General features: G+C 44.8%; 1 protein-coding gene across 2 annotated transcripts in view; it reads left to right on the top strand.

Annotated features, from left to right (window-relative positions):
- Nucleotides 1-4,720: 4,720 nt before the first annotated feature.
- MFSD6 (major facilitator superfamily domain containing 6) overlaps nucleotides 4,721-24,129 on the top strand; it is a 38,171-nt gene continuing 18,762 nt past the window's right edge. For both annotated transcript variants that reach the window (XM_069983518.1, XM_069983519.1), the window contains exons 1-3: nucleotides 4,721-4,950; nucleotides 14,775-16,355; nucleotides 21,800-21,897. In XM_069983518.1, coding sequence (XP_069839619.1) covers nucleotides 14,821-16,355; nucleotides 21,800-21,897 — 1,633 coding nt within the window. In that variant the 5' untranslated portion in view covers nucleotides 4,721-4,950; nucleotides 14,775-14,820. The remainder of the gene's footprint in view (nucleotides 4,951-14,774; nucleotides 16,356-21,799; nucleotides 21,898-24,129) is intronic.

Genomic DNA, 24,129 nt, shown 5'->3' with positions numbered 1-24,129 from the left:
AATCTGTGCACATAAACCTACCACTAGGCAGGCCTGGGGGCCTTCACAAGGCCGCTTGTTTTTTATGGAGACCCATCAGTACCAGTGATCACGTCACAGAGAAGCAGAAGGCAGGTACTGTGCAGCATACTCTTTACTTGCTGAGGTCACAATCTGACAGCCATGTAAAACATTTGATATATAGCAGCAGGGTCGGCAATGTTCTCGAACTCTCTGTACTTGATTCCCCACGGCTGAAGAAGTTGGATAGAGCCCTAGGGCTGCCAGAAGAAAAATGGATACGAGGAAGGTCCCAGTACACGCTGCTAGCTCTTTAACGAAGAATTTACTCAGACATCAGCAATAAACATAATGCTGCACGCGTTCATACAGCCATGTTTTCCATGACTCCCCAGGGCAGCCTTCAGCTTCTGCAGCCGCAGGTAATCAAACCCCAAGTGTTGGGGTTAGGAGAACACTGCTAAACCTGAACAGTTTGACAGGTCCGCTCAACACTAATTGCGTCTCTTCTGTACAATGTAATAACCATGCTAATCATACCTCACCACACTTCCCCCATGTTCCCCTTCAGAGTCTTTGGGTCCCCCACCACTTCCGAGACAGACCAGCCTTGTCAATCACTGGCCCCGATGTTGTCCCATGTCAGTCAGTGATTGGCTGAGCGGGCTGTTATTACGGAGACCTTCTCAGAAGTAGCAGTGTAGCATGTTTATTAGGTTAAATTAAAAAATTTTCATCGCCGGAGTACCCCTTTAGGCTATGTTCACACACCGTGAAGAACCGGCCGTTCCGTGACCCCGGGCCAGGTCATGGAACGGCAGGTCTCTGCCCAGATCATTGCGGCCGGTACTGATGCGCGCCCGCATCAGAGCTTCCCCCTGCACACTGTGGAGCGAGCGGCCAGAGCCGCTCGCTTCATAGTGTGAACTGACAGGGTTTCCTATGGCCGCAAAAACTGACATGTCAGTTATTTGCGGGGGCCGCACGGGATCCCGGCCGGAGCGTATACAATGTGTATACGCTCCGGACGAGATCACATTGAAACTAAGGCATTGTTCTACCCCGCAAAAAAGACGGCCGTAGTTTTACGTAGTGTAAACATAGGCTTAGGGTGCGTTCACACATACAGAATCTGCAGCAGATTTAATGGCCCAGCTTTGCTTTGAATCTAATCTGGGCCATGAAATCTGCTGCGTATCTGCTGCAGATTGTAATCTGCGCCATAAATCTGCTGCAGATACTGTATGTGTGAACGCACCCTTAAACAGAGTCTCTCCTTTCCTGGTAGATGCAGTGGGGGGCCTAAAATGAGTACCCTTAATGACTGTCGTGAAATGACATTTCAGCAGTCATTAAAACGAATGTACCATCAGTACAAGGATAGAATGACGCTGGCGCGGAGAAGTCAGTGCTGCAGTGCTTTTTTTTAAACCACGGCCAGGTTCCTGCGTACTGCACCATTATATTCACAGACATCGGCACGGGCTGAAACACTGGAGGCAGGCCGACCCTCCCCCAATGGAAAGAAACCCCTGCCCCTCTATGACGGGCTCCATTAGAATCAATGGTGCCACATCATAGAGGGGCGGGTTTTTTTTCCCACTGGGGGCGGGCTCCAGTGCTTTACGCCGGCCAGTGCCCGGGAATAGAGCAGCGCTGTACGCGGGAACAGGGCCATTCTTTCCATGTGTAAAACTTAAAGCAAATGTACTGATGGTTAAATTGCATATGTTTAGTGTTTTTTTTTTCACAGAAACATTGCCCTTTTCCCCAATAGATGTCTAAAGAGGGATCATGTTTATACACATTTTGGCATTTTTGCATGGTTCTTAAACAGAAAACCTGGAACAAAAAACAGGAAAAACTGCTGGCATTTTTTTCCGATGCTGTGTAAGATTTGTGTGGACGCCGCTAACTCTTTTGTCACACATTTGCACTGGATTTTTACAGCATAAAAATCTGTTGCATGAACATAGTCCTAGACTGCTATGGCTGCCAGACAGACTATGTATGCTTTCTAAAGGACAGCCGGTCAGGGCTTCTATCAGTGACACTGACAGGCCATTGGCTCCCTCCCTGTCAGTCACTCTTGTATCGCAGGCAGTGCTTTTCCTGCGGTCACAAGAGGCGCTTGAGTGACACCGCAAGGGGGGAGAGCGGCCTCTTGTGACTGCAGGAAAAGCACTGCCTGCGGCACAAAAATGAAGTGAAGAGGAGACGCGCAGACCCAGGTGAGAGTATAAGTGTTTTTTTTTTTGTTATATGCTATATGGGAGGGGGAGCACAAAGGGGTTATATAACCGGGGGCAGCACACAGCGGGGGTCTATATACTACATGGGGTGCCACAGGGGGGTAAATATAACTGGGGGAGTGCACAGGGGGCTATATACTACTGGGGGGTGCACAGGGAATATATATATATTACTGGGGGGTGCACACAGGGGTCTATATACTACTGGCAGGCAGCACACAGGGGTCTATATACTACTTGGGGGCGCACAGGGGGGTCTATATATAACTGGGGGAGCACACCGGGGGGCTCAATACTACTGGGGGCAGCGGACAAGGGGTCTATATACCACTGAGGGCAGCACATAGTGGTCTATAGTACTGGGGGCAGCACACAGGGGTCTATTTACTACTGGGGGCAGCACAGGGGTCTATACTACATTGGGGCTGCACAGAGGTACCTATAATATATAGGGACCTTACTACTATATTGAGGCACAGAGCATACCTAATTATTAAGTGGGAGCACAGAGGGGTGTAACTACTATATAGGGGCACAGAGGGGGTAACTACTTTATAGGGGCACAGAGGGGGTAACTAACTACTGTTTGTGTTGGAGCCTAAAATGTTTCTCTGGCAGATTCTGGAGAGAGGAATCACAGCCGGGGGAGACTACAAGATGGCCCGGGCTGGATGGAGAGAAAGAAAAGGTGAAAGATGCTGATCAGAGAAGTCGCCCCCTGTGAGTAAATGGATGTAAGTGCACTCTGTTATAGGGTCTGTAGTGATAGTGGTCATGGTGTGGCGGTATTATGTAATGGTATCCAGTGGCGGTCTTTGGCACCAAGCACCCCAAGCGATCGCTTGGGGCCCCCAACATCCAGGGGGGCCCCCACGCCCCGCTCTTGTGCTCAAGACCGCTGGACAGGGTCGCTGCCCCGCTCGCTGCTGCCATCTGAACTGTAACTATGAGCACTCGTAATGAGCGCTCATAGTTACATGCAGCAGCACTGACAGGGTGGGAGACATTGGCCCCCTTCCTGTCAGTCATTCTTGTGGCAGCAGGAAGGGTTTTCCCTGCGGTCACAAGTGGCAGCTTTGTCCTTGTGGTGCCGGCGCTCCAGTGACATCACTGGAGCATCAGCGCCAGAACAAGGGGAGTGCGGTCTCTTGTGATCGCAGGGAAAACCCTTCCTGCGGCCACAAGAGTGAAGACATGAGGAGACGCCCGGACCCAGGTGAGTATAAGTGTTTGTTTTATTGTGTTATATACTATATGGGAGGGGGAGCACACAGGGGTCTGTTTAACTGGGGGAGCGCACATCGGGGGTCTATATAAATGGGGGGAGCACACAGGGGGGCTATATAACAGGGGGAGCACACAGGGGTGCTATAGACTACTGGGGCTTCACAGAGGGGTCTACATACTACTGGGGCAGCACACAGGGGGTCTATATACTACTTGGGGCAGCAGAATGGGGTCTATATACAACATAGAGAGCACACAGGAGGTCTATATCCAAGTGGGGGAGCACACAGGGGGGCTATATATACTGGGGGAGCACACAGGGGTCTATATACTACTGGTGGGGCACACAGGGGCTCTATATACTACTGGGGCAGCACACAAGGGGTCTATATAATACTGGTGGGGCACACAGGGGGTCTATATACTACTGGGGGAACCACACAGGGGGCCTATATGCTAGTGGGGGAGCACACAGGGGGTATATACAACTGGGGGAGCACACAGGAGGTCTATATCCAAGTGGGGGAGCACACAGGAGGTCTATTTACTTCTGGGGGAGCACATGGGGGGGGGCTATATATAACTGGGGGAACACACAGGGGTCTATATACTACTGGGGGAAGCAAACAAGGGGTATATACTACTGGGGGCAACACACAGCGGTCTATTGTTTTGGAACGCGTGTCGAGGGGGGGGGGGCCCAGACATAACTTTGCTTGGGGCCCCAGAAATGCCAAGACCGCCCCTGATGGTATCATTGGTGATGTCTTTATAAAGTTATAAGGTAACTACTGTATGTATTGGGGCTCTTAATACAGTGTGGGGCACTTTCAGGGCATTATACTGTGTGTGGATCACTGATTCTGATAACACTGGGTTGGGTTGGGTTGGACTGGGTTGGGTTGGGTTGGACTGGACTGGGTTGGGTTGGCCTGGACTGGGTTGGGTTGGACTGGACTGGACTGGGTTGGGTTGGGTTGGGGGGGGCACTCTTGAGGGCTGTGCACCGGGCTCACCAATGTATTAGAACGGCCCTGGGCAGATACGCTAATGTTGTATAAGGAGCAGTAGGGGCTGTATCTGCATTTAGCCTTCTTTCCCTCATCCTGCCGGTAAGTAGTACTACTGGTAATACTAAGTGATGTGCCGGGCCCTTCCTGTGCACTTCCATCCTGACAGCTTCCCGGCTGCTGGGCGTATTCAGTCCTGGCTCGGAGAGGCGGTGAGGGGGAGGAGGGAGAGGCCGGGCTACAGCACCAGGATGGGCAGCGGTTCACCTGCTGCTCTGTAATACTACAGGGTGGTGACTTCTGCTATGAAACAGGTCCAACCAGTAGCCTGGTGTATGGGATTACAGGTATGACCGGCCTGCCGCCGCCGAGCTCCACATCAGCGGCCGAGCGTCATCTGCGGTCATGAATCAGCGAGGAGCGCACTAGCGGCGGCTGTCAGTGCGGCGGCACATGTGAAGGTGAGTGCGGGCGGGTGTACCGGCTGAGGGCAGCGCTGTACTGAGGCAGCAGGTGCGGCAGCCGCTTCTCTCTCCTCCTCGTTAATAGTTGATGCTTCACCCTGATGCCGCCTAATGCGCCTCCCCAGCTGCGACTTCCGCAAACGTAAAGTCAACTCCGACACTGAGTCCCCGGGGCAGAGCATCGCCCGAGCTGGGGGGAAATACCCTGGTGTAGTCTGCCCATCACCGGGCCACAGTACTGCGGGTATCACAGGGAGACTATGACAACACTTCTGGTCCTCACTCACTCTAGTGCTCCCTTACTGGTCTTCTTGTAGTAACCTCTGTATTACAGCATTGTCCAACCTGTGGCTCTTCAGCTCTCACAAAACCCCAACTCCCTACATACACAGACTGCATGCTGGGAGTTGTAGTTTTGTAACAGCTGGAGGACTATAGTAGTAGCAGAGGATACACATGTAGACTTATGGATATTCATATCTGAGTCTGTGGTAGAGAGTGATAGCAGACTGGTGGTCCTGTAGGGGTCTGTTCTGCTCCCACAGATCCCCCAGCAAGCTCTTCTGTCTGCTGATCACATAACTTCAGTGTGAATAAAACCTTGTATAGATTGTGGGGACAGAGACCAGTTTGAGTGAAGACAAAATGTAAAGCAATGTGGAATAAGTTGGTGCTATATATACACCAATGTCAGCACTGATCTATGAGATCGGAGCAGGTTAGCGGCACCTGCTCGGCAGGTCTAATACTACCTTTACACATGTCCACTTCCAACGTGTCAACTTTAAGAGCGTTCACTTGTTTCCTAATCTGTCTCACATATTGACAGATGCCAGTGTGACTAGATAATCTTGTCAAGTGCTGTCCTCTTTTTTTGAGGTATTTTTTGTGTGTTATTGTCTTACATATTTTTAAAGACTTATGGGTGATGTTTTTTTTTTCTATTTTACCATCTATATTTTACAATAATCCTAAAAGATTGCAGTTTTCAATTTGGTCACTAGGCCTAAAACTAAGGGTCTATTCCACAGAGAGATAGTCGGCCGAATCGGTGGAATAGAAACAACGAACAGCCGATGATCGTGTCATCGGCTGATCGTTAATTTAGGGTCAAACCTAAAATCATCGGGCACCCACCGCGTGCGTGGAATAGAGATGCACGGCAAGTGACCGACAATTTTAGCAGCGCCATACATTACCTATCCATGCTGCAGGTCTTCTCCTGCACTCCTCTTCCTCCCAGTCCCACACGCAGCAGCAGCTTCGGCGCGGGCTGTTGGCTGACAGACCGCTCAGCCAATCACTGTCCAGGACCGCCGCTGCCAGTGATTGGCTGAGCGGCCTGTCAGCTCAGACAGGCTGCAGCGAAGCTGCTGCTGCACGCGGGATCGGGAGGAAGAGGAACGCAGGGGAAGACCTGCAGCATGGATAGGTAATGTATGGTGTTTAACAAGGGCTGCAAGGACATCGGTAACAATGTCCCTGCAGCCCTCGCTAAACGATTATCCGGCTGTGGAATAGGCCCAATAAACGAGCACCGATCTAGCAGATTATTGATCGGCACTGGTCAGCCCGTTCAATAGGACCCTAGGTTGAGACTCCCTGTTCTGTACTGGCCAGCAGTCCGCTTATCACAAGATTAGGCCAGGCCTAAACAACTGTGTCATGCTGCCATGATTGTGTGGCAGTGCCACTCATGTACGTGGATGGGGTTGCATTGCTTCTGTCCATGGGGCTGGCATAGCTTTAAATTCTGTTAAAAACAGCAGACAAGATGGGCACCCCCATAATATTGTACAAAAAAATGAAAATATATTTAATAATCAGGAAATAGACACATTTAAAACATATTTCAGTATATTCTCTAATCAATGAAAGATAAAATGTAGGCAATACATTCCCCATAAAGGGTTTTTCCAATGTATGGTTACCTGTCCCCTATCCACAGGATAGGGGAAAAGTATGACATCACTTGGGATCCGACCTCTGTGCCTCCCTAGATCGCCACTCAGCTACTTTGTTGTCAATGGAACTGAGGGTCGCCAGTTCAGAGGGCGCCGACCTGCAGCTCCATTCATAACAGAGGAGCCGGGCGCAAGTCCAGAGATCCCCGGCCTGTGTATGTTATGTATGTATGTATGTTGTGGATTCCCTGCGTCTACAGTGCTTTAGTTATGGTCTGCAGTGCTGGCTCTTTCCGTATATTGATATAGTAAAGTTAATAATTAGCTCTGGGGCAGAGTTCTGTATGACAGTCGAGGTGTGGTGAAAATCTAATCACTCCATGATGACCTCATAACTCCTTTTCAGATAGATTATCTAAAGTTATATGTTACAGTCTTTCCTGTCACAAACATAAGAGTTTAAAAATTAAAGGGTTTTCCTGACACTTTCATATTGCTGGTTTGTCCTTAGGATAAGCCATCAAAATCAGATTGGTGGAGGTCTAGCTCCCTGCACCCCCTAAGATCAGTTGATTGAGACTGATGTGGCTTTTTTATTTTCTGGACAGCACAATGTACATTTCTTAGTGACTGCTGTATCTGGGGACTACACAAAGTGGCGGATTTATGAAGATTTACCTACTTGTATGCGGGTCTTATATTAGGCCCTGCCCCCTTTTCCCTGGCAGGATACACTAAGAGGCGCACACCTCTTAGTGAATCTGGCCAGCCAGCCCATCGGGGCGAGCGGGAGCATAGAGGAAGCATACGCCATGGAGAAGGGGGGAATCTGCAGCTTCTCCCTGTCATACAGTATGCTCGTAAAAACCCCCCATTGTGTTCACCTGAATGAGTTGCAGTAATCTGCAGTATAGCAGCTACATAACTGACAGCGCTGTGCTTGGTGAACAATGAGAAGGCCTTGGTGCCCAGCCAAGCACTGCAAGGCCTTTATTGAGCTGAGGGTTAGGGATACTGAGAGTCAGACCTCCATTGACCAGATACAGATTTTCTGTCCTTAGGTTATGTTCACACTGAGTAAATTAGGCGGAGAGCAGAGGAGAGGGCGCTCTCCCATAAAGATCTATGGCGCACTGAGACAATTCCGCCTAAATTACTCAGTGTGAACATACCCTTTGGGCCCGTTCACCCTACGGAATCCTCGTGGACAACCTCCTGCAGATTCCGTGTGCCCCCCCCCGCGCTCCTGCTTGAAGACCCATATGCTCCATTCTATTCAGGCAGGCATTCTTTAGGCGAATGGCGGAATCTGCCTGAACATAGAATGAAGCCTATAGGATGACCAGATCTTCAAGCGGGAGTGTGCGCGGTATCTGCTGGAGGTTGTCCACTTGTGTGAACAGGCCTTTAGGGTAAGCCAACGATATTAAATCAAATCTATCAGCAGAATTGGTAAACAAGGTTTTTAACATTGATTTATTCGCACCGCTATGCTGATTCCAAAGGTGTCCTTCATTGTCAGAATGGGGTGGGCTTACCAGGCTGAGACCTGAAAGCTATGGATACATGAATACTAATAACGGGGAATCAGAGATGGGAGGAGAACTCTGTGCCCTCAGGCTGCACAAATCATCAATGTATCATTTTGCATAGTGATTAACTTGCATTGTTATAGGCCGCACATTTCCTGTTTAAACCGAGAGATATGTGACCAATAAAGTTGATTTTTTAGGTCTGCACAAAAGATCAAATCAGCCGGCAAACAGGTACTTGCTCACTTATTGGCTGATCGCTGGCCGCTCATTAACGATAATTGGTCAGTATTGGCCGATTTCTGGCACTTTTACACAGGCCAGTTATCACCTCATTGAGTGTCCCTAGAAACCCTAGTTAGCCATAATCAGCCCATCAAAAAGGGCCTTAAAGAGGTTGTCTGGGCACAATTAACTTGTCCCCGATCCACAGGGTAGGGGAAAAGTAAGATATCGTAAAGGTACGACTTCTTTCCCCCCTGCGATCTTTGTAACGGGCCCCCGTTTTCTTTGTTATGACTACAGCCGCTGGTACGGCGCATGACCCACTGCTCTATTTATTCCTATGGAACTGCCTGAAAGAGCTGAGCAGAGTAAGCACTTTCCGTTACCTCCATAGGAATGATTAGAGCCATGGGTCACGTGCCGTACTCGTGGCTGTATTCATAACAACCCGGAGGCCAATGCAATGATTGGCGGGGGGTACAGAGGTTTGAACCCCCTGCATAATCTCTTGCTTGTCCCATGGATAAGGGGACAAGTTAATTTTGCCCAGACAATCACTTTAAGTGTTAAAATCTTATTTTGTGAAAGGGGTTGTTGTTTCCAGGAAATAGGGCATACTTCTGTCTTTCTTTCACAGTTGTATTTAGATCATGTTTATGAGTTTTTTTGTTTTGTTGTGGTAAAAAAGGTAAAAAAAAACAAAACAAAAAACATTGCACAATATGTGAATGTTTTTTTTTTTTTTTATGTGTAGCAGAAAAACACTGCTAATTTAAAACTGCAAAGCACTGTATGCAGCAAATGACGATCTTGACTTTGGATTTGCTGCAAAATCCATGGGGAAAAGCTGTATGCCATGTGGCCTTACTGTTGTACATATTTTAGTGCAGTTTAAAGGGAAGCTATCAGCAGGTTTGAAGCATCTAACTATAGTTCAGCCACCCCTTCTAGTGAATATTTGTGTTCTGCAGTGACGTTATGCCGGGACCCAAAATTGCAGAGCATCAAATGATTATCCATTAAAAGGGGTGGGCCTCCTGTGAGCAGATTGGTGCACTGAGGGTGGTAGTCCTGTCCTCAATGCACCGGACTGCCTCATTTACATATTTAATAAACTACAAAGTTCCTGAAAACAGCGCCAAGGATCAAGGTGAGGAAATGACCTTCATCCTCATTGCCCTGTGCGCTATAGGGACATATCGGCAGATTTAGTCAGATGCTTCTATAAAAAGTGAAAGCCAAAAACTAATTGATTCTTAAAGTGACTGTACCACCAGGCCCAGGCTGAAGCACTGGAGGCGGCCGACCCACCCTTAGTGGGAAGAAACCCTAGCCCCTCCATGACGTAACTCCATTAGAATCCATGGAACCCTATCATAGAGGGGCTAGGGTTTCCTCCCACTAAGGGTGGGTCGGCCCACCTCCAGTGCTTCTGCCTGGGCCTGCTGGTACAGTCACTTTAGGGTCACAATGCTACACGCTTTATTAGTGTTATTACCTTTACAAGTCAGTGTGACCTTGGAATCTAGTGTAATGTGTAATGATTTTCCTAAATGTCTGCCAGCAGGCTTCAGAATGTGCTATTGTATTTTTACATATGAATGTTGATATTGGAAGGATTTTTCTGAGCAATGGCAGTGCCATTGTCCACATATCTAGAAAGTCTGTTTTCAGATAAATTATACTATGTTATACTGTAAAGGAAAAAAAGACTCTTTAGGGGTGAGTGGGGTTGATTTAGTAAATACCACGTAAGGTGTGATATTTACACTGAAGGAGTCACCTGGTGTCATTTATCTGTGTAGTGCATTAACGTTACTATAGGCACACATCCAAATGTTCTCAGATATGCAGAGTTCTGGTAGGTACATTTTGTTATCAACAGTACACAGATTTTTCTTTCTACCTTTTTTTTTTTGTAGTTGATACTTTTTTTTTTTTAAGGATCATAAAATATGTGTACATTTTGCTAGGGTATGCTATTATTTGTCAGTGAAGTTCCACCTGATGAGACCCAACAGAGCACCAGAATAAACAGGCATCTGCTGTTTAACAATATCCCAGAAGTGCACATATATGGAAGCTTGGTCCATTGCATAAGGCCAATTTCAATAAAGAGTAATATGTAAAGGGCACCCATGTTATGGCTGCAAATCTCAGCCCAATGGTGAGCCTTTTTACTTAAGCTAACAAGCATCATAAGGATGCATGGTTGAGCTGTTGAAGTGCTGCATCATTGTCACTTAGACCCACTCCTTTCATGTTTTAACTCCTTATTATATCATTTATGCAAAGGCCCTCAACTTTAGAAAGGGTACTGCATCATTTCATTGTGGTCTCGCCCACACAGAGCACACTGTATTCTCTACCTGTAACACCACACAGCACGCTGTATTCTCTACCTGTAACACCACACAGCACGCTGTATTCTCTACCTGTAACACCACACAGCACGCTGTATTCTCTACCTGTAACACCACACAGCACGCTGTATTCTCTACCTGTAACACCACACAGCACGCTGTATTCTCTACCTGTAACACCACACAGCACGCCGTATTCTCTACCTGTAACACCACACTGCACGCCGTATTCTCTCCCTGTAACACCACACTGCACGCCGTATTCTCTCCCTGTAACACCACACTGCACGCCGTATTCTCTCCCTGCAACACCACACTGCACGCCGTATTCTCTCCCTGTAACACCACACTGCACGCCGTATTCTCTCCCTGTAACACCACACAGCACCGCTGTATTCTCTACCTGTAACAGCACACAGCACGCTGTATTCTCTACCTGTAACACCACACAGCATGCTGTATTCTCTACCTGTAACAGCACACAGCACGCTGTATTCTCTACCTGTAACATTACACAGCAAGCTGTATTCTCTACCTGTAACATTACACAGCATGCTGTATTCTCTACCTGTAACACCACACAGCACGCTGTATTCTCTACCTGTAACACCACACAGCACCCTGTATTCTCTACCTGTAACACCACACAGCACGCCGTATTCTCTACCTGTAACACCACACAGCACGCCGTATTCTCTACCTGTAACACCACACAGCACGCCGTATTCTCTACCTGTAACACCACACAGCACGCCGTATTCTCTACCTGTAACACCACACAGAGCACAGCGTATTCTCTACCTGTAACACCACACAGAGCACAGCGTATTCTCTACCTGTAACACCACACAGCACGCCGTATTCTCTACCTGTAGCACAGATAGCGGAATAAAGTAAAGAATTTTTTAAATGTAATTTGGTCAGTGCATCTTTTTTTCTTCTCCTCTCCATGCACATTTTATGATCAAGCATCTTTTGTCTTTGAAGACAGATTTTAAAGAAGCAGTTCAGAATTTTTTTTTTTTTTTAGTGGCCCCCAAATAAAGGCGCTGGTGCGTATACTCACAGAAGGTGATCGGTGTCCCGCACCGCAGCTTCATTCCAGGCCCGCGGCGCCATTCAACTTCGGGGCACACTCGATTAAAACGCTGCTGTGACCCCTTTTGAATGCCGGAAGTCACATGCTCCCATAGAGAATGCATTGTAAAGCGTGATTTCCAACATTCAATTACAGGAGGCAGAAGAGGGGTCACTGCAGCGGATGCATCTTTAGTTCCTGACCTAAAATCATCTGCCTCTGACCACGCATCACTATGTGTAATAGTGATGCACAGATGACGTCTGATGAATCTTTTAAGAAAATAATAAAGTTCATACATAACCTCTCCCCGGTGACAGGCCTCCTGTCACTTCAGAGACCGGATTGTAAGTTCCACTGGAGGCTGCGGGGAGAGTGGAGAAAACAGGAAGACACTGGGGAGCGTGGAGAGGTCACATATATACTTTATTACACTTTTAAAGCACAGGCTGCACGGACATCGCTAATGATCTCTGTGCAGTCCTTGCTGCAGGATAATCAGGAGTATAATCAGTAAAAGAGCGTAAATCTAGCAGATCAGCACTAATTTACTTGTCTATGGGTCCTATTCCACGGGCCCAGCAGGGCCCGATCAGCGACGTAAACGATGTTTACTGGGCCTATTCCACCGCCCCGATGATCGTGAAATAAGGGCTGCAAGGACATCGTTACCGATGTCCTTGCAGCCCTTGCTTCATACATTACCTGTCTGGGCGCAGGTCTTCTCCTGATCCCGCGAGCCACAGCAGCTTCAGAGCAGGGCTGTCTGAACTGACAGACCGCTCAGCCAATCACTGGCTGTGGCGGTCCTGGCCACTGATTGGCTTAGCGGTCTGTCAGTTCAGACAGCCCCGCTATGAAGCCGATGCTGCCGTGCGGGACCGGGAGAAGAAGACCTGCGCCCGGACAGGTAATGTATGGTTCTGCTGAAATCGTCGGTCGATTTTAGATCTGAACCTAAATGAACAATCAGCCGATGACACGATCATCAGCTGACCGTTCTCTCTATTCCACGGAGCAATAATCGGCTGAATCGGCCCGATTCAGCTGATCATCGCTCCGTGGAATAGGCCCCTAATACGGCCCTAACAGTCATGTGAGTAGCCCTATAGATTAACATTGCTGAGGAGCTTGAAAGCCCCACCTGTCAGACTCCTGCACAGTCAATATTCGATTGCATATCATTACACTTAATGGGATTAGAAAAGCCTAGTGGGCATGACAAGACATGAAATTTACTCTAAGTATTATAGTAAGCCATAAACTAAGCAGAACCACTCAATATCTGTCAGCAGCTGCAAAATATTTATTATGTACACTCACCATTACAAGTTTAACAGAACCATCTGTTTAATTCCAGCACACCTGCAGTCATGTGTTTAATCACTGTTTCTGGATCATGTGATCACCAGTCTGACACACACAAAAATAAGTGTTCAGAATGCGTTCACACATACAGGATCTGCAGCAGACTTGATGGCGCAGATTTGAAGCTGCAGATTTGCCTTGAATCTGCAACTTCAAATCTGCGCCATTAAATCTGCTGCAGATCCTGTACGTGTGAACACACCCCTAATGTGTCAGAGCAATCAGTGTGTCATGGGTCTGCCGACTTTCTTTGAGAACCAATAGACAACATTATCACCTATTAGATCCTTCCTGACTGCTCACAGACCCCTCCTAGCTGTATATGTATACAGCGGAATAGAATTAGGATATACTGTACCTAAACACTTTCCAGGTGGCCATCTTTTTGCTTAGATATTTTTGTTTAATGCGATTGCAGAAATTGCTGTAAGCATTATCCTTTGGAAATGTTAAAACGCCACATGTAAACAGAGTGTAAAGACTTTAATCACAATTGAGGTGTTTTATGAAGATTCATAGGTCAAATCCCTTTCTTTAAAAAGCAGACCATGAATAAGAAAATGCATCTAAACTGCATGTAATGTGAACTGACACCATCCTGCCTTAGAATTAGCCAGGTGATCTTATATCTCACTGTGTGATAGGGCTAGCCATCAGCCCTCGAACAAGTTAAGTAATATTGAACATGCGGCCAATGACTAATTGCTAGAAAGGGCCGCATGACTGATCGAGTCTATGAAGGCTTTATAAATGATTGCAGATCGGCTGTCTTAGGGCCCTTTTACACAGAAAGATTATCTGACAGATTATCTGCCAAAGATTTGAAGCCAAAGCCAGGACTGGATTTGAAAAGAAGAGGACTCTCAGGCTTTCATGTATGACCTGATCTCTGTTTATAGTCTGTTCCTGGTTTTGGCTTCAAATCTTTGGCAGATAATCGGTCAGATAATCTTTCTGTGTAAAAGGGCCCTTATTCAGGCCTCATTCTGTCTAATAGCATCCCATATTGTCTAATAGCCTTTGCTGCACTATAGAAGCAAACAAAAACCTACTGAAAAAAAAACCTGCTGAATGTTTGTTTTGTTTCCCAGCATCTTTATTGACTCTGTACTCACACAATGGTGAGTTGTTTTTTTCTTAATTCAAGTGCTCTTCTAGTGAAGTTATTATAAATTCTGTTCAGTCTCATCTGGCTTGTTGGTCATCTACGTCAGCATCCTGAGTAATAGAATTGCACAGTTATGGCACACCCCTGAATACCTATCACTATGTAGCAGATTTGCTGTCTATTGTATTGTATGTCAGAGTTGTTTTTACATTTTACTTATTTTTTTTTTTTGGGGACTTTCAGGTCAGGTACAGAATTACATTTGGGACTTACTGAACTTAACTACTGAATGGCCATGGCTACCGGAGACAAAGTTGCCATATTGTCTGAGGATGAGGAGGAACAAAAGAGGAAATATGTTCTCGCTGATCCTTTCAATGGTGTCGCCCCAGAGCAAAATGTGCCTAGTGGAAATTCTGGAGGTGCTGATAATTTGTCTACAGAAGATCAGGACATGGACTGGCTGGAAAAACACTGCGTTAAGATTAACAATGACCTTCTGATATCTAAAGTGTTCTACTTCTTTTTTTACTCTGCGTATGGCTCACTATATCCCTTATTACCAGTGTACTATAAACAGTTAGGGATGTCTCCCACCCAGAGTGGGTTGTTGGTAGGCATTAGGTATTTTATTGAATTTTGTAGTGCCCCCTTCTGGGGAGTTATAGCTGACAGGTTCAGAAAAGGTAAGATGGTCTTACTGTTTTCAGTACTATGCTGGGTATTATTCAACCTAGGAATTGGTTTTGTAAAACCAGCAGCTTTAGTTTGTGTGCATAATATGCCTATTCCAGTCAAACCTACTAATTCCAGTCCATTAGCCACAACCCCTTTGACACTTATTTCTGTAGTAACCCAGTCTGCCAAAGAAAGTAGTACAACAGCCAAAATCAAACGGAAGAGGGATTTGCAGGATGATGATCTTGCATGGAAAGTCTCCAATCCTGAAAACTTGTATTCCAAAGAACCCTTCATCCCCTTACATCGAATAATAAGGGAAGCTGCAAATGACTCTGCTGCACCGACACAGCCTAGTCCTATTGGAAACTTAACAACCACCATCACTACTACTACCACCACCACCACCATAAAGAGACCTAATGCCATCTTACAGTATAACCAAGATGACGTAGAAACCATATTTCTGTTAATTCTATTAGTGGTTATTATTGGAGAGTTTTTTAGTGCTCCTGCTGTTACTATTGTAGATACAGTAACTTTGCAATATTTAGGCAAACACAGGGATCGCTATGGATTACAGAGGATGTGGGGATCACTTGGCTGGGGGTTAGCAATGTTGTCTATAGGAATAGGAATCGATCACACTCACATCAGTGTGGTCATTGAAGGAGAGGGCTGCATACAGCCTGATTATAAGAACTACCGTATTGCCTTCATTGTCTATGGCGTCCTGATGTCTGTGGCACTTATTGTCTCCACACAATTTCATTTTCATTATCACCATTTAAAACCAAGTGAAGAACGCAGAGAAGATGTGGAGATCTCTCCTGTGGAAACAAGTTCCCAGCCTGAATCTCCAGCACAAAACCAGAATGAAGGAAGAAGTGAACAAGAGGCAGCCCAGCAGTTCAGATTCTGGGATCTGGTTAAGATCATTTGCACAGTCCAGTATGGATCTGTTCTCTTTGTAGCCTGGTTCATGGGATTTGGCTATGGATATGTCTTCACCTTCCTCTTCTGGCATCTTGAAGATCTTAAAGGAACCACAACATTGTTTGGTGTCTGCTCTGTCCTGAGCCACATATCTGAGCTGACTGCTTATTTCTTCAGCCACAAGTTGATAGAATTAGTTGGTCACATCAGGTAAGTGCTTACACAATTCAGACTATTGCCAGTATTGTTTGTTTTTTTTGTTGGTATAAAACATTATGTAAATAATTTTACGATAAAATAATTTCAGAATTGGCAAATGATCATTTAACAAATTGAACGTTTTACTAAAAGTGATGCATAAAAAATTTACTTTGGTAATGTACAACAAATGATAAACCTTGGTATTTTGGCAGCTTGAAAACCATGCTGCCTGTTCTCGGATTCCAGCGGCTGGCCGCCTCTAATGACAGGGGCTGGAACCAAAATGTGTATTTGATCACATTCAGGAGCTTCTTTCTGTCAACAGCAGAATGTGACAGGTCTTGTGGAATTTGGAGATAGAGTAGTAACAGATAGGACAAGAGAATGTGTAGGGTATAGGTGACGTAAATCTCACAGGTTTGCTAGATGTTCTGTGCTGGCGCTTACCCTTTCTATCCCTGTGGCACTCATTCCTCCTTCTCTTTACCCTGCACTGGGCACTAAACCCTAGGTGCAAACAGGTTAGTTTAGGCTCCTTTCCTGTGCTCTGTATAAGACTGGTGGTACAACATTTATACTATATACAATACTTTTATACTTTATATTATTGGCCAATATATATTCCTAGCCATCTCTAGCCAAGAGATGATTGCTGAGTTATTTCAGCAGCTGGCCCCCTATATATATATATATTAGTGCCTAGGGTACCTTGACACAAAAAGATTCAACGCCCCTAGAGTGGTCTGTCACTTGTTAAAGATACATTGGATTTTCACTCCACTCCAGCTATACTACAGGAAAATCCTAACTTTTAAACCCTGCCATTCTTGTGGTCTTACGCATAAGGAGTGAAGCATGTTAAATGTGCTCTTTGTAATGGGTGTGTTGTGTTGACATGGTTATAATACACCATGTTTGCAGGAAACTCCTTGAGACACACCTAGTCTGTTGGAAAGTTTTGTTAACATTTCAAGTAAGACAGGATTTCTTTGACTTTTAAAGGGGTTATCACAAAGTATGTGTATCTACTATCCACATTATAGGCCTATCTGATCACTTGGGGTCCCAACAATCCCAAGACCCTTGTGTTTACACATGCGCCTTGCTGTTTCATTGAATGTCTATGGATACAGCACTTTATTTGTGTCTGCTCCATAGACTAGAGTATTTTACTGCAGATTGGAGCAGGATACAGTTATGTATGTCACCTCTAGATTCTCCTGACACAGGACCTTAGGGGACGGCCTTTATAGCTCTCTAACATTGATGGATGCTTCTGTATATTTTATTGATTTCCAGTCTGTTCTTGTACTTGCTTCCTTCCTGCTGGGACTCAGACTGAACACCTTCTGTAGGGGAGGCAGAAATAGTAGACTTAAACACAAGCTGCACTGTTGTCTATTGGAGTATTTTAAGTAATCTTCTTCTTAAAGGGGTACTGCAGTGTTTTTGTTTTTATTCTCTTTCAAATCAACTGGTTTCAGAAAGTTATATAGACTTGTACTTTACTTCTTTTTAAACATCTCCAGTCTTCCCATACTTATCAGCTGCTGTATGTCCCGCAGGAAGTAGTATATTCTTTCCAGTCTGACACAGTTCTCCCTGCTGCCACCTGTCTATGACAGGAACTGTCAGGAGCAGTAGGAAATCTGCATAGGAAACCTATCCTGCTCTGGTGGCAGCAGAGAGCACTGTATCGGACTGGAAAGAACACCATTTCCTGTTGGGCAAGTAACAGCTGATGTACTGGAAGACTTTTTAAATAGAAGTTAATTACTTCTATTATATAGAAGTAATGTAAAGTCTCTATACAGTGGTGCCTTGGATTACCAGCATAATTCATTCCGGGACTGTGCTTGTAATCCAAATCCACTCTTAACCCAAAGCAGATTTTCCCATAAAAAAACATTTGAAATGCAGACAATTGGTTCACCACCCCAAAAATAATGATTTTTTTTTATTCTGAATAACATGTAAAACAGATGAAACAAACAGCTGAATATGTCATATTATGTTACTGTACAGTTTAACAAACAGCATGTAGAGTATAATGTATAGTAAGTGCATTAACCTGAAAATCAGCCGCAGTCTGTAGATAGAGGATGGAGCTGCAGATCCCCATAATGCAGTAGTGTAGTACAACAGGCTAAAATAGAGAAGCAGGGCTGCTGTCAGAGGTCTGTGTGGTCACATGGCAGCAATGGGGAAGGCGTGTGTGTTCAGCATGGACCAATTATGTCTGACAAAGATTGCAGGGAGCATGAAGGAATGAGCAGGGTAGATGTGGGCATATATATGGAGCGCCCTCTGTCCAGGGATGGAGGGGTTACAGCTATGGAGAGATTACCTTCACAGTCCTGTCCCCTGATGCAAGCCCCAGCCTGAAGTGGATCTGATATGATTTGGAAGGTGAGGGAGACATCCTGGGTCAGGCCTCAGAGTACAGGGCTATAGACCACACTATGCAGACCATGTCCCTCCCCCGCTCTGCCTCCCACCAGTACATGGAGCTCTTAAACCAAAACAATGCTCTTAAACCAAATCACAATTTTGAAAAACTGTGAGCTCTTAAACCAAAACGCCCTTAAACAAAGTTACTCTTAAACCAGGGTACCACTGTATAACTTTCTCATGCCAGTTGTTTTAAAAGAATTTTTTTTGCTGGAGTTACTCCTGTAACTACAAACCAAAATGTGTTATATTGCCCCCTCATTTGTGTTTGGCAATGACAACTTCTCCCCTCAGCACAGCAGGCAGAACCATACCCACTCAGTGAATGTGACTTGGTACCCGCCCCATCTCATCTTGGAATTGAAGTGCCGTTAATGCATTTTCTGCTCTCCAGACAACATCTTTAAAGTGTCACTGTCGTTATAACTTTCAAAATCTAAATCAACAGTAGATGTGATACGGGCCAGTACAGAGTGTCACGGCTGAATGTGTCCATCAATCACATGACTGCCTTCCCTCTGTAAGCGCTCAGATGGCCTGGGATACACAGGACTTCCTGTTTTCTGACAGTTTCCGGTTATTGGAGAAAAAAAGAAGTCAGAAAAGAGGAAGTGCCGTGTCTTCCTTCATAACTAAAAAATAAAGACTGTAAATTGTAAACTTGCTTTATATCACATCTACTATTGATTTAGATTTTGAAAGTTATAACGACAGTGACACTTTAAGCTATATGTATGGAAAACAGTGTCTCACAAAAAAACACCTCACACAGCTACGTCAATGTGAAACAAAAAAAAAAGTAATAGGTATTATGGCTATAAAGGCAAAAACAAAATCTTCTCTCCCACAAACAGCACGTAAAGCACCCACATTAACATAAGTTAACTAAAGTTACAAACTTTGCAACATACAACTGTCTTTCACCTTTTTTTGTTGAGCTCACATATGATGGTTTTGTGAGGGCTTATTTGATAGAGATGATGGAAATATATCTGGCTGTGCTTCCCATTCCTGTCTCTTCTTGATTGACATTTGACTGGAAGCCAGGTCCCAAGCAGGGTCAGGTATGGAGGGGGAGTAAGGAGGCATTCCATCTAGCAGCACTTTAAGAGCCTGCACTTTTTGAAATCACAGACTAATATATAAAAAGGTAACATGTGGCTCTTTGCCTAAACAGCAAATTGCCTAATAGTGTCTACAGTTTGAAACATTAATTGCAGCCGACATGCACACTTTAAGTAAATGACTGCTAAACAGAGAGGCAACTGATACCTAAAGAAGTCCCACGAAATTCAAAAAAGAGAGGAAGGTGTGGGGGAGGGGAGAAAATAATAAACAAAGTAAACATATCCATCCCTGTTCCTCTGTAGTGCTGCTGACAGGCGCCGGATGTAATTTTCGTCTGGAATCCAACAACTTTCTGCAAAAGACACAAAAAACTGTGTCTGAGCTGTTCATTCTGTCTCTGAACCCCCTCCTCCCCCCTCCCTTCAGAGATGGCTGATGTAAACAAGTCCCTGCAACTATGTAATGCCGGGAGGATTCATCTTGACCTCCAGATTCTATTAGACAATGTGATTATTCGTTTTCTCCGATTAAGGATAAACTATTGCAAATGATCGCTTTTGTGAACAACCTAAAATCATTCACTGTATTATGTGGAACAATAGTTGTAAGTTACGATCGTTGGTATACTTTACTATACGAACGATCATGATAACGAACGAACAGTGTTTTCATTCAATAAAAGATTTGCAAATGATTATTAATGATTTTATGGTACACTCAAGATACGATCGAACAAATTAAATTGGTTAGTCGTTTGATCGTTGCGTTCGTACACATAGAAAGATTATCGCTTAAGTTGGAACGATACAATGATTTTTAGGGCCCTAAGTCACCCAGCATTAAAAGGAAGCTACAAGTTGCAGATAAAGCCTGCCGGGGCTTTTTTACATCTGTTGTTTTGGAAGGGAGGGGGAGACAGAGAGAAAAGCTGACACACAGTTTTTTGTGTTTTTAGCAGAAAGCATCAGCCCTGAAATGGGGGTAGAAGACTGAATACAGTATATAATAAGTATAGAATGAATTGTTAGTCTCATCATTGGCAGCAACATATCAAAAGTTATGTTTGAGTAGAATACCCACTCGCAACTTGAGTCCTCTCAGTACCCTGCTGCCTCCGGGTGATAACTAGAGATGAGCGAACCTGCCGAGGTTCGGGTACGTATGAACCCGAACTCTCAGCGTCTGAATCCCGCTGTCTGCAGCCTCTGTGGAGAGGGTGGATACAGCCGGAGGACCGCCTGGAAAACTGGGATACAGCCATAGCCATAGGCTGTATCTCAGTTTTCCAGGCGGTCCTCCGGCTGTATCCACCCTCTTCACGGAGGCTGCAGACAGCGGGATTCAGACACCACGAGTTCAGGTTCATACGAACTCGAACCTCGGCAGGTTCGCTCATCTCTAGTGATAACCGCAGCCAGGGACCAATAGAAGCATAATCAGGATGTTAATACAGCTATTTTAAACACATTTTAGTTTTTTTTTTTTTTTTTTTTTTATATTATAGCAGTCATATAAAATAAGTTCTATAAGTTGCCTATCGTTGTAATCATACTGACTTAAGAAACTAAGATGTCAGTTTTACCACAGGACGAACAGCGCAAACACTAAACCCCCTGAAATGGGGAAGAAAATTACGTCTGTCATTGCAAAGTACAATTGGTGTTGCAAAAAATAAGGGTTCATGTGGCGTAAAAAAATGCAAGTGCTGTGGCCTTTTAAACATGAGGAGGAAAAACCAAATGCAGAGTTCCTGAAGAGTGAAGGAGTTAATGTGTAATAAAATGTATACTTTTCTCTGTGAATAATTAGTAGTGTTTTCTGCATCTGCAGCTATCATGCTGGACATGGTACACCCCTTGTGGCCTCCGCATGGGTACCTGACTTCTACTAGTGGTGATAAATTTTAACCAGACATCTCCTCTGCTTTATTATAGGGTTCTGTACATTGGCCTGGCTTGTAATACTGCACGTTATCTGTATATTTCCTACATGGACAATGCTTGGACAGTGCTCCCCATGGAAGTATTACAGGGTAAGTAGGTTTTTGGAGTTTGTATTATACGTGACATGCTGTGCTTTGTGGCATTTTATTGTAGATTTTGCTCAGGTATTTCCAGCATTGTGTGTCACTGCGCTTTTATTTAGTAAAAAGTGAAATGTACACTTAGGGTACAAACACACACAGCATATATGCAGCAGATACGCAGCAGATTTGATGGTGCGGATTTGATGCTGTGTTCAGTTATTTAGATCTAATCTGCTGCGTATCTGCTGCGTATCGCAGCAGTAAATATGCAGCGTATATGCCGTGTGTGTTTGTACCCTTAGGGAAAAACATCCAGGGGGCTGAATAATGACATCAGGCTGTACATGTGTTTAATGGAGACATAAGTCTGTGGTACAATTGTAATATAATTATATAATATACATGTGCATATCCTATAGTCTGGATATTAAAGGCAATGTCATGGTGAACTCGATACAAGAGTTCAGGGAGGCCTGGATATGTATGTGAAGTGTAGTCATATTACAGATTATAATTATGAGAAGGTTCATTGATCTAGCGATTTATTCTGAAGATCGCATGATTTGCAAGTCATGAAGGAGGCAGTCGGTGGTAGCGCCCTCTGCTGTTCTCCCTTCTACTGATTTTTGAGTCCACTTTCTGCAGCCTCCAGTATTGGGGACACAAGTTCTGTCGCTGGCCTTCTCATCATACAATGCATGCAAAATGTACTTTGTGCACTTCTATAAGCATGTACAGTCACCCCTTAACTTTAAATGGCCTCAGGATACAATATTTTTAACGTACAAAGTTCTTTTTTGGACCATTGTAACTTGAGACCAGACTCAACATACAATACTACAGACAGTCAAGACCTGTGGCAAATGTGAATATGTAGATGACTGACCAATAAAAGTGGCTATTTTACTTGTAAAACCCCAGTATTAGTGATATGCATGCAGTGGTTGGCTGTCTGGTAGCACCTCTGTACAGTATAAGTGATACTACTTGTCCTGTACTGCTGTGTGTGCAGTACAGTGTGATACTTCGTGTTCTGTACGACTCTTTACCTGTGCCAGGTTAAGTTGCTCCTTTGGGCACCAAATGAGGGTGGCTTGATTTGATTTTTCTGGGACCCTGTGTGATCTATACAGGACCCTGAAAACACTCCAGTCTTCTACATAAGAAGTAGTTTACAGCTACCAGTAGCTCTTTCTGACTGTTGTATGTAAGGACTTGCTTTATCTATATGAGTAATTTGCTTATTTTTCTTTAAATCTTATTTTTTTTTTCTCATTTTGGGATATTTTAGCAGCATCAGAACCAATTACTAGTTTTCCATAGAGTTATGGACTCAACATACAATAGTCGTCCTGGAACCAATTAATATCGTATTGTTATCGGGACTAGCTAATACTTAACTTTTAATAGTTCATTAAAAACATGGTCCACACAAACAAACTTAAACACCCAATAGTGTACTCTATATACAGTATGGTTTCTGAAGGGCACTGAAAACTGGGGGAATTGATAGTCCCACACATTCAGGGTGTACTGATAGATTAGGACTGAAGGCAGGACACTTAGAAAAAGGAGAGAGAATTAGAGACGGAAAGGGGGAAGAAGAAGGGTCATGGTGCACCCTGCTCTAAACCCAGATAACCTCTTGCCCTGCCTTTTGGGGAACCCACCTCCTTAACAGGGTGGCCCCAACCACGATGACAGTCCCTCTCCTGTTACACGTGCCCAGGAGGAATCCAAGAGGAAAAAACAGAAGACAGAAAAGAGTGCAAAAAAACGTGCCAACTCAAACCACCTACAGAGTAAAAATAACAGCAAGAGATATATTTATATACAGATACAGTACATGTTTCAAAAACAGTACTTGTTCCGACGCGTTTCCACCATCCCAATTGTGGACGGATTCATCAGGGAACACACATAGCACTCCAAGGGATGTGCTTGAACAGATTCCTGCTGTAAAGATCTCCTCTCGTCAAAAAAATACAGTGGACCTCTTACAATATGGTATAACTCAATAATGTAATAAATAGCTCATAATAAATGTGGTGACAAAGATCAGGTAAACTAAACCCAGATATATTTAGATCATCATCCACAAAACATAAACCAATGTAACAGGGTAAATAACTAACCAACTCGATAAAGCAGACCGTCTGCCACCGGTTATACTTAGCTTAGCGGATGCTGGGTAGAGTAGTAGTGCCGATAAACATGTTGGTTATCACGAAGGTCCAT

The sequence above is a fragment of the Dendropsophus ebraccatus genome, chromosome 9 (assembly GCF_027789765.1).
Source record: "Dendropsophus ebraccatus isolate aDenEbr1 chromosome 9, aDenEbr1.pat, whole genome shotgun sequence".
Taxonomy (NCBI): Eukaryota; Metazoa; Chordata; class Amphibia; order Anura; family Hylidae; genus Dendropsophus; species Dendropsophus ebraccatus.
Note: the sequence above shows the minus strand (reverse complement) of the source record. Positions and strands in the feature narration are given on the sequence as shown.